At 48.0% G+C, this 11,367-nt stretch overlaps 1 protein-coding gene across 1 annotated transcript in view; it reads left to right on the top strand.

Annotated features, from left to right (window-relative positions):
• The first annotated feature begins 1,330 nt into the window (after positions 1 to 1,330).
• Positions 1,331 to 11,367, top strand: part of FKBP9 (FKBP prolyl isomerase 9) — a 34,945-nt gene continuing 24,908 nt past the window's right edge. Inside the window, exons 1-3 of the mRNA XM_040432636.1 lie at positions 1,331 to 1,958; positions 9,288 to 9,433; positions 9,726 to 9,915. Of these exons, the coding sequence (XP_040288570.1) occupies positions 1,708 to 1,958; positions 9,288 to 9,433; positions 9,726 to 9,915 (587 nt within the window). The 5' untranslated portion in view covers positions 1,331 to 1,707. The remainder of the gene's footprint in view (positions 1,959 to 9,287; positions 9,434 to 9,725; positions 9,916 to 11,367) is intronic.

Raw genomic sequence — 11,367 nt, 5'->3', positions numbered from 1 at the left:
CGCTCCAGTAAGAACTCTGCAGGCAGAGCGGAGGGCGGCGTAACGTCACTTACTCACGTGACGCGCCTGCTCCGCCTCCTTCATTCATAAAGTGGGCGGAGCAGGTGCGTCACGTGAGTAAGTGACGTTACGCCGCCCTCCGCTCTGCCTGCAGAGTTCTTACTGGAGCGTGACGATTGTAAGGTAAAATAAAGATGCAGTGAGTGATGCTGTGAGCAGCAGGGCCGGGGCTGTTATGGGTAGGGGGATCGGTCTATGGCACTGCTATGGGGAGGGGGGATCTGTGCACTGTTATGGGGAAAGGGATCTGTGCACTGTTATGGGGAAAGGGATCTGTGCACTGTTATGGGGAAAGGGATCTGTGCACTGTTATGGGGAAAGGGATCTGTGCACTGTTATGGGGAAAGGGATCTGTGCACTGTTATGCCCATAACGGTGCACATATCCCCCCCCCCTCCATAACAGCGCCACCCACAGATCCCCCTCTCCATAACAGCGCCACCCACAGATCCCCCTCTCCATAACAGCGCCACCCACAGATCCCCCTCTCCATAACAGCGCCACCCACAGATCCCCCTCTCCATAACAGCGCCACCCACAGATCCCCCTCTCCATAACAGCGCCACCCACAGATCCCCCTCCCCATAACAGCGCCACCCACAGATCCCCCTCTCCATAACAGAGCCACCCACAGATCCCCCTCTCCATAACAGCACCAATCATTAAAAAAAAAGTATTTTAAAAGTATTTGGGCAAAAAGGCAGTTTCGGTTTCGGTCAAGGGCATCCTGAATTTTCGGTTTCGGACCAGAATTTTCATTTCGGTGCACCCCTAATCTCTTCTGTCTTGTTCTGTGAGGAATAGGACCTTTGATGACGTCACTACGCTCACCACATGGTCCGTCACATGATCCATCACCATTCGCGCTGCGGCATCCGCTCGTGTGAAACAGACATGCCTAGCTCTAATAAACTAGCAAACAAAAAAAATATGACAGTTACCCTTTAAGTTGTGTACAGGTACCATTATGGATAATAGTCATTATTTCTACTTTTTATAGGAATTGTACTAATCTGTATGATTATTCCTGAGCCGTGGATAGACCAGTCAGTGGAGGCTTGCTGAGCTCAGGTTCTCTGACAGACTGGCATCTTAGCTCTGTGGTGGGCCAATGAGTAGGTGTGAGGGGATGGTTGGCACATGGAAGCGGTCTCTCCTCCCCTCATAGGTTACTGCCAACACACCAGCCACGTAGCATGACGGGCCATGCAGAACTATAGCCTTCAGTGCGGCATTCCTGTGTATGACCCTTCCCTGAGAGACCAGCATCTTCCTCCAGCCTCCCAGCTGCACAAGTTACGCACGCAGTTGCTGATTCCACCCCTTTTTGCCCCAGATGGTCTCCTCCCCTCATGATGAGTGTATGAGGGGCTTGTACAAGCTGTCGCTGGAGGGGGGGTGTCCACGTTTACATTTATCATTAATGGCGGCCACACACCGGTGACTAATAAAAGTTACGGTTTCTTCTGAGGAGAAGTTTGCTGGTCAGAGACGGACGAGCTGTATCCAGGTATCAGGGAATACTTTCCCTGCCCGCACACGCCCGCCCTGCCAGCTCCTGACCCGCGGGCGCCCGACACTCCACATACTTTCCTCTAGTACCTCCCCCTCCCCGTGCTCACCTCCTTCTCTCCCCTCCGAGACATCATGGGTTCCAGGCACAGGACGGCCGCCGCTCCACCGGGGATGCCAGTCAGTCGCTGGCCGGTACTGGCCTTGCAGGCCGCCTTTCTAGTCAGTTTTGTGACTTGTAACGACGCCCCGCCAGTGCCAGGGGACCAGCTGCACATTAACAGGACCTCGGTGCCCGAGCTGTGCCCGCGCAGCGTCAAGGAGGGAGACTTCGTGCGGTACCACTATCATGGCACCTTCCCTGATGGCACCAAGTTCGACTCCAGGTAGGTGCCAGTAGTCACTGCCCATCTTCTGAATACGAGTAACATTACTGGAAGGTAAGAAGTGAGAAGTAATGGCAGCTGATAATGGAACCAGCTTAGCCAGCCATTCAACCTCTCACCCAACCATCCATCCACCCATCCATCCTACTAACCACTCAATCATCCATCCGACCATTCATTCATCCTACCAACCACAGTTATCCATCTGTCCGTCCTACCAACCTCTGTCATCCATCCATCCACCCATCCGACCATTCATTCATCCTACCAACCACACAGTTATCCATCTGTCCGTCCTACCAACCTCATCCATCCAACCACTTAATCATCCATCCAACCATTCATTCATCCTACCAACCAACCACTCAGTTATCCGTCCAACCATACATCTGTCCTATCAGCCACTCAGTCATCTATCATCCCTCCACTTATTAATCCATTCATCCACCTATACATACAACCAACCATCCATCCATCCACCCACACATATACACTTCCATCCTACCAGCCATCTCTTCTTACCTCCCTTTCTTCCTCTCAATCACCCATCAAACCATCCATCTATTCATCTCTGTACCCAAACATCCATTCACCCACCCACCCATTCATTCATTTTATCACCATGCCCTGTCACCTAAATTGTTGGTGCCCCATAAAAACGAATCGCGCATAGACCAGGGGGTCCCTACATCTGGTAGAACATCTTCATTCTCAAGATCAGTAGTAACCCCAGTGGTCGGGATAATATCTGAAAGCTTAGAATGCTCCTCAGTGACCCTCTGAAGACAGTGTATCCTTATCAGAATCACTCCATTCCTGACAATGAGGGCTACGTATGTGCGGGTGGTCTCTTCTCACGACAATACGAAGGCTATATCAATGCTTTTCTGTGGATGGAAGGAGAAATGTTAACTGTCACCAGAACATTGTCCTCTCTCCATTCATAAACAGCATGAGGAGATGATAAAGTGGGTGATCCGGGTGGCAGGGGTGTATTAAAACCATTACTGTGATAGTATTGCTGGAAACCAGTGCCCTAGCTGTATCCATGTACAACAAGATCCATGGTTGGTCTGTGAAGGTTGTGGTCTTGGACAACGATGCCATGAGATAAAATGAGAAATCACGGATTGATTATGACAGTACTCTGGGCTAGCTAGTACTCTGGGCTAGCTAGTACTCTGGGCTAGCTAGTACTCTGGGCTTCTAGTACTCTGGGCTAGCTAGTACTCTGGGCTTCTAGTACTCTGGGCTAGCTAGTACTCTGGGCTAGCTAGTACTCTGGGCTTCTAGTACTCTGGGCTAGCTAGTACTCTGGGCTAGCTAGTACTCTGGGCTAGCTAGTACTCTGGGCTTCTAGTACTCTGGGCTAGCTAGGTTTTAACCTTACAAAAAAAAAAAATCCAACATGGCAGATCAACTTTTCATCAGATGTGTGCCACCAGTTGTCATCTTTGCCATCTGTCACCCATGTGCTGATGATCTAAATTGGCCTTTTTGTCTGTCCAGGATCTCTGGTGTATGTATGGCCAGCAGAGTTGGATGTTTTGCGATTCTGGGGTTACGGTCATGGCAGACATGCGAGTCGCGCTGAGACCCCATTCATTTCTATGGCTGCCCTGCTACACTGCCATCCTTGGTGGCGTGAGAGCTGCGATGCTGACTATATTTGTGATTCTCATCTTTAAAAGGGTTGTGTCACCTTGAACATTGGTGGCATATGGCTAGGATATAGCACCAGTTTCACATAGGTGCAGGTCCTGTCCTTTACAACGAAGCTCCTAAAGAGAACGAGAGCACACCGCACATGCATGCCCGCCCTCTATTCATTTCTATGGGAGCGCCAACATTAGCAGTGCCATAGAAGTGAATAGAGTGGTGGCCTCCCTTTGCTCAGTGCGCTCTCCATTCATTTCCACGGGGCTTCCGAAAATAGCTGTGAGTGCTTCTCGGCTATTTTCAGCGCTCCCAAAGGAATGAATGGAGGGTGGCTGTGCCTGGGTGCACTGTTCTAGAGATAAGTGCAGGTCCCAGAAGTGGGCCATATGTATAAAGTGAGGGGCATAGAGTATGTGGAGCAGAGTGTCCGCTGCGGTATTTGTACAGTCCGTGCAGCAGATTCACTTCAATCTATACTATTTCTGGGACACAAATAACCAGCCATTTTTATCAGTGTGCTCTAATATAGGATTTAAGAGCTGAAGCTTTGGAACAGCAGCAGCTTTTTTTTCTGTTCTCAATTAGAGGCAAGCTGAAACATGATTCCCATGGCCTGTCCACGTCCCCACACTCGCCTGTGAATTTCGGATAGAGAAGCCGTCTGTTGTGAGAGAATGTCTTTTGCAGAGGCCGCCTGGAATTTCAGTAGAGCCCCTTTGCCCATAGTTTTTATAGGCCTGGCTGTGAACACATAGGAGTGCTCCTAGCACAGGCGTCCTGTGGTCCCAGTCCTACACATGGTCCCTGGTAGATCCGTAAGGGTACGGCCACACGGGCAGGTTTGGAAGCCAAAATAGCAGAGAAAGTATAAAGGACAGATACACGACTTCTCCTGTTTTTTGAAACCACTCCTGGTTTTGGCTTCCAACCTGACCGTGTGGCCGTACCCTGATGCAGACCAGAAAACGTTGCGGTTGTTTTTAGAACTGCACGTCCTGTATTTTTTGCATTCAGATTTCATGAACACGACTGTATTTTTCATCTGTGTACTATCCACAGAAAATACACACCGACCTATTTATTTCTGTGGGGCCATGAACACATCCATATTATTTGCAGATCCATGTCATATGCTTGTCCGTATCGTGGATCCATTGTTTGTGGACTGAAACACAGACACAGCCATGTGCATGATGCCTTAGTTTTGTATACAGCGAGTTGAGGGGACCAAATCTAAGGCCTCATGCAAAGGACCATATTTTTGGTCCACATCCGATCCACATTTTTTCGTGTTGGATCCTTATGTCCATTCTGCATCCCCACAAAAAAGTAGAACATGTCCTATTCTTGTCTGTTTTACAGAGAAGAATAGTCCTTTGTAACATAGTGTGGGACCTGTGAAAGTGGAAAATGCGGGATACACTCAGCCGGTATTTGTGTTTTGCAGACCTATGATTTGTGATCATGTGAATAGCCCTTAGTCCTTTTTCCCCGGGAGAGAGCTATGGAGGGAATTTATCAACACCAGTACTCAAGATAACTGGATAAATACACTGATGAATCTGGCCCCTGGTATTTGTGGGACCGACATACGGATGTGGACACCACACTCAGTGCTGTCCGCATCTTTTGCGGCGCCATTGAAGTGAAAGGGTCCGCATCTGATCCGCAAAAAATGCAGATGGGATGCAGACAGAAGATATGTGTGTCCATAAGCCCTTACACGGCTCAATGGAGCAGGCAATTGTCGGGAAGGAGCGCTTCCTGGCCTGCTCTTCACTGGAGGAGAAAGCTGCATTTACATGCAGCGATCCAGCGCGATCTGCTGCCCAAAAATGATGATTTAGGTGTCTGCACAAACGATTGTTTCACCCAGTGAACGAGTGATCTCCGGCACCTTGACACAAGCAGATTATCATGAACGCGTGTTCATACAATCGTTCATCCCTGTTAATCTGCCTGACAATCGGGCAGTGTAAAAGGGCCTTAAAGAGGTCCTCCGGGATGGATGAGGCAGCTCTTTACCTCAGTGTTGTGAAGTAACTTGTCCTGCTGTGTGATTAGGACAGGTTTTGTGTGTACTAATAGGACGACAGCCATTTTGTTTCTCCTAATGATTGTTCCCCGGACATAACGAGCCATTATAACTAATGTAAGGTATTTGGGAATATATTTATAATAAAGTATTATTTAAAGGGACACTGTCACCTGGATTTCACTTACTGAGCTATTAACATCACCACATCATTCTCCATTATTTATATTACAATATGCTAGTATTACTGTCCTGTGTCTTGTAATTTGTCTATAAAATCGCTTTTATTAATATGCTAATTACCTCAATAAGGATCCCAAGGGGCTGTCCCTCTGGCCGTTGGAGCCCAGCCGCACCCATTATCATGGAGCCCCGCACCGCCCCACTGCTAATGTATTCACTGCTCATCGCCGACGTAATGTGTTTGTTATGCCCAAAATCTCGTACATGCGCCGTCGATACTCATGTCAGCGCCCGCGCGGTGTCCTGGCATCGGCCTCACAGAACAAAGTGCGCATGCTCCATCTTCGCTCGACCCAGAAATGCGCGAGATTTCGGGCGCAACAAACACATCACGTCGGCGATGAGCAGTGAATAAAATAGCAGTGGGGCGGTGCGGGGCTCCATGATAATGGGTGCGGCTGGGCTCCAACGGCCAGAGGGACAGCCCCTTGGGATCCTTATTGAGGAAATTTGCATATTAATAAAAGCGATTTTATAGACAAATTACAAGACACAGGGCAGTAATACTAGTATAGGCCTTTGTGGTGTAGGCTCTTCCTATCGTGTAGCCTTGCGCCCCCACCCTATACAAAGGGCACAATGTCGGCGCTGGAGCTGGAGAGGGTGTCTGAATTTACTGTGACAGCATTGAGCAGCTTGCTATACAATGTACAGTGTACACATGCAGGATGCAGACAGAAAAGGGTGCAAACTAGCAACCGATTATATAGTGCTTTTATCACATAATGCACACAATACTATTATAACAGGAAAACATGATATAAAGGTGTCCATAACCTTTGAGGCATCCTTCACACTGTTTTTGGTGGACATTTATAGCATAGGTTTCCTTCTGGTGTTTTTGTAGTCTTAAAGCGAAGCCTTTGAGAATAATGTCCGACATAAGCACCATACCCAGAGCGTGCTGCCCTTAGGCCTCGTGCACACGACCTATATATTTTGAGGTCCATAAATCACTCGTACGTGCACGCCCCATGTTCCTAATAGTACTGCCTATTCTTATCTGCAAAACGAACAAGAACAGGACATAGTATATATTTTGCAGAGCGCCCGCACGGATGCGGACAGCACATGGATGACATCCGCATGCTGCCCACATTATTTGCGGCCCCATAGAAATGAATAGGTCCATGTGCGATCACGGACCCAAAATACGTGCAAGAGCCCATAATGAAACATCTGTCCATAGTGTCTTTCAGCTAAAATGACACCAATAACAACACCTAAAACATGCTGTATGTAAATCCATTCTAAACATACACAACTTATCCCAGATTCAGATAGAAATTACATTTTATTACATCACAACTGTAAAAAAAAAAGTCATGAAGTGCACATCCACATGGTAAGCAAAGTATAAAAGCATGAACAGGAGCTCCTTATACAACTGATCAGCCCACCTGTCAACTTCCTGAAAACCCCTACTTGAAATTGGTAGAGCGATGCATGGCGACCAAGAGCCCAACACAGCACTCAGAAGGCAGCCCAGCAGTGCCACTGTTGCCAGTCCCAGCCCCCCTTGGCTCAGGGCACACCACCTTTAGTTTCCCTAGTGATCGCAGTAGGGCTCTCCTTTCTGCAAGTAGTCACCGCAACCCCCTCCTCTTTCCCATGTACTCACAGCAGGACCCCACAGTCCCGTCCTCTCTTCCTGTAGGTGCTACGTATGTGTGGCCAGTCCACGTATCTTTCTCTTCCTGAGCTTGGGGTCAGCACTGCAGGAAAAACTTTTGGCTGAAGTGATCGGGAACAAATCCCTTTATTGGAAATAATTCCCCTAGTTAGACAGCAGATCCATGGAAAAGGCAATGTTTCATATGCACCAAATAAAGCTTTTTTTTAACCCCTTCTTGCTCAGTGATGTACTGTTGCGTCGCTGAGTGTAGTGAGACATAATACTATGTCATGGTGATGGCATGTGTTCAGGAGCTTGGCTTACGCCATCACTTGAGGGTAGCAGTTTATACACTGACACCCAGCTCTCATCACCGGGATTAGAGATAACTCTGATCCCAGCAGTTTAACCCCTCAGACGTCACAGTCAATAGCGACTGTGGCATCTGAATGGTTAGCCAGAGGGAGCTCCCTCTGAAATCTGATTGGCACCCTGCGAATAGTGTATATATGTTTTTACTAGTCCATACTTTTTTTGTTGTATTCTGACATATGCCATCCAGACGGAGACCAAAAGGACATTCTTTATCTGGCAAAGGAAGGATATGGTCACGTACAGCGCGTACATCAGTATCTTTCCTGTTCACTCGATGTGAACAAGGCCCTAAAGCTGTCCGTACACGTACAGTGGCTGTCACCCAAGAGAGCATGCTTCCTTTAGGGAGAGGAGAATACGCTGTTGTCAGATTCTGCTTCCCCTGAGATCTGCCATGGGAGCAGGGTCAGAAAACCCACATACACAGATGGCTGGACGTTCCTGCCACAATTGGCACCTTTCATCTAATGTGTATGCACACGACCGTTGGGCGACTGTGGCCATATTGCGGCCTGAAAACGGCGGGTCAGCAATCCACGGCTACTGGCCGTGTGCACCCCGCGTCATGGATGCGGACCCATTCACTTGAATGGGTCCGCAATTACAGAGATGTGGAACGGAGTCACGGAACACCGGAAGCACTACGGAGTGCTTCCGCTGTGTTTCTTTCTGTTGTTCCGCACCACAAAAAAATCTGACTTGTTATATTTTTTTGCGGTGCGGACTGACCACGAACCCATTCAAATTTAATGGGTCCGGCCCGCTGCACGGATGTTGCCCGTGCATTGGGGACCGCAATCGTGGTCCCCAACACGGAACGGCCGCACAACGGCCATGTGCATGAGGCCTAACAGATCTGATTTTGGCAAGCAACATATGGACAAACCTAAAATCTGACCATGTGAAGGAATGTGCTTTAGTCAGCAGGGTGCGGGCACCATTTACAGTGACCATTGTACACAGTTCCCCTGCAGCCAGTTTTCTGATCACTGCGAGAGAAGAAATTATTTAGGAATGGCCATATAATTCTTAGGTCCTGTTCTATTATTCAGACAACATCCATGTGCTGTTCACATATTTTATGGACCCATAGAAATGAATGGGTCCATGTGTGATCTTCAAAAATTGGGGGCGGACCCAAACAACGGTCGTGTGCATGAGCCCTTTGGGACAGATCCTAAAACTAAAGCAACTACATTTTTACTAATAACCCTTGTGCATCTGAAGAAGCATTGTGCATCTGAGTCCATGATGTGTATTGAAGCATTTAGTGCAGTGATTCTATGGGAGATTGGGATGCAGTCGAGGGTGCTCCACCGTGGGGGTGTACATAGCCCCAGTATATGTCTGGTGACATTGGTAATGAAAGCCCCAAATCACTGAGATCTCCTGTTTTTTGCAGTTATGACCGAGGTACAACCTATAATCTCTTTGTGGGTAAAGGACAGACCATTGCAGGAATGGACAAAGCACTGATTGGAATGTGTGTCAATGAGAGGCGATTAGTGAAGATCCCCCCTAGTCTCGCTTATGGGAGTGAAGGAATGGGTAAGTGCCTACCAAATTCTATTCATGTCAGTGATACAATATCTATTCACACGGCAGCTTTCTGGATGGATCTAAGGTCATTTTCACATCAGGTAAGGATCATACATTTCACCTTTACACACACGGCAGATATGTAGCAGAATTTCTACAGTTTCCCGTTCACCATGTGCTTGCTGCCAAAACAAACCCATTGTGAGTGGGACTGATTTTCAGATCTGCCGCACATGAATATTTCTGCAGTAGAGTGCATGTACTAGAACATGTGTGGGAATAGAGGTCTTCTTTTTTACAGCAGGTGTCATCCCCCCGGATGCGGTGCTTCACTTTGATGTTCTTTTACTGGATATCTGGAACCCAGAAGACAAAATGGAAATAAAGACGTACTACAAACCAGAAAATTGCGCGAGAACCGTTCAAGTGTCTGACTTCATTCGCTACCACTACAATGGAACCTTGCTTGATGGCACACTCTTTGACTCCAGGTATATGTTAAATATGTAAAAAATTACCTTTTGTTCATTTTATATATTTTTTTAGGCTACAGTTTTCACCAGTAAGTGGAGTTGGGCAGAATTCGGTCCTCAGTACCGGTGCATGGTATGGAACCACACATATCCACTGTATATCACACCATATTTCCTCCTACAAGCTCTAAAACAGGCATGCAATCAACCTGCGGCCCTCCAGATGTTGAAAAAGTACAACTCCCAGCATGCCCGAACAGCTATCAGCCTACAGCAGGGCATTGTGGGAGTTGTAGTTTCACAACAGCTGGAGGGCCGCAGGTTGAGCATGCCTGCTTTAAAGCATGTTTCTAGGAGGGTATGATGCAGTTTTTTATGGGTGTGCAGAAAATACGTCCATATGAAAATACATCTTTGTGCATGCAGGCCCTGCCACGTACATAAAGGTACGACCACGCGGTGCAGTCATGTCCCAGCCATGCTGCGGTCAGGGAATGCATGCAGCTGACTGCTTGAGGTTATCACATTTATAGTCATACCTTTAGGCCCCTTGCAGACGAGCGTTTGTCACGCTGCGAGTGCAGCGCAGCTCCCGGCCTGACATCCCAGCACTGACGGGGGTCACAAAGCATTATATTGATTTATGATGCTATGTAACCCTTACAGTTCTGGAATGTATTGGATAACACTGGCAACATTATGTCAGTGTCATCTAATACATTCCAGAACTGTAAGGCCCCTTTCACACGGGCGAGTATTCCGGGCGGATGCGATGCGTGAGGTGAACGCATTGCACCCGCACTGAATACCGACCCATTCATTTCTATGGGGCTGTTCACATGAGCGGTGATTTTCACGCATCAGTTGTGCGTTACGTGAAAATCGCAGCATGCTCTATATTCTGCGTTTTTCACGCAACGCAGGCCCCATAGAAGTGAATGGGGTTGCGTGAAAATCGCAAGAATCCGCAAGCAAGTGCGGATGCGGTGCGATTTTCACGCATGGTTGCTAGGTGACAGTCTATTCACTGTATTATTTTCCCTTATAACATGGTTATAAGGGAAAATAATAGCATTCTGAATACAGAATCCTTAGTAGGTGATCAATTGAGGGTTAAAAAAAATTAACTCACCGTCTCCTCTTGTTCGCGTAGTTCTTCTTTACTTCTTTAATGATGAACTACCGGCTAGGACCTGTGGTGACGTCTAGGGATCAACCGATTATCGGTTTTACCGATATTATCGGCCGATATTGAGGATTTTGAACGTTATCGGTATCGGCATCTATTTTGCCAATATTCCGATAACGTATTGGGAACACAGAACGCGCTGCTCTCAGCGCGTTCTGTGTTCCCTCCGCAGCACAGGGGAGAAGGAAGCCGTGTCTCCTCCCCCTGTGCTGCTGCTGCCGCCGCCAATGGCAGGAGAGGAGACAAGAGGAGGGGCGGGGCTGTGGCCGCTGCGCCACCAA

This window comes from Bufo bufo, chromosome 5 (assembly GCF_905171765.1).
Source record: "Bufo bufo chromosome 5, aBufBuf1.1, whole genome shotgun sequence".
NCBI lineage: Eukaryota > Metazoa > Chordata > Amphibia > Anura > Bufonidae > Bufo > Bufo bufo.
The sequence above is the reverse complement of the archived record's forward strand: the minus strand, read 5'-3'. Positions and strand labels throughout refer to the sequence as shown.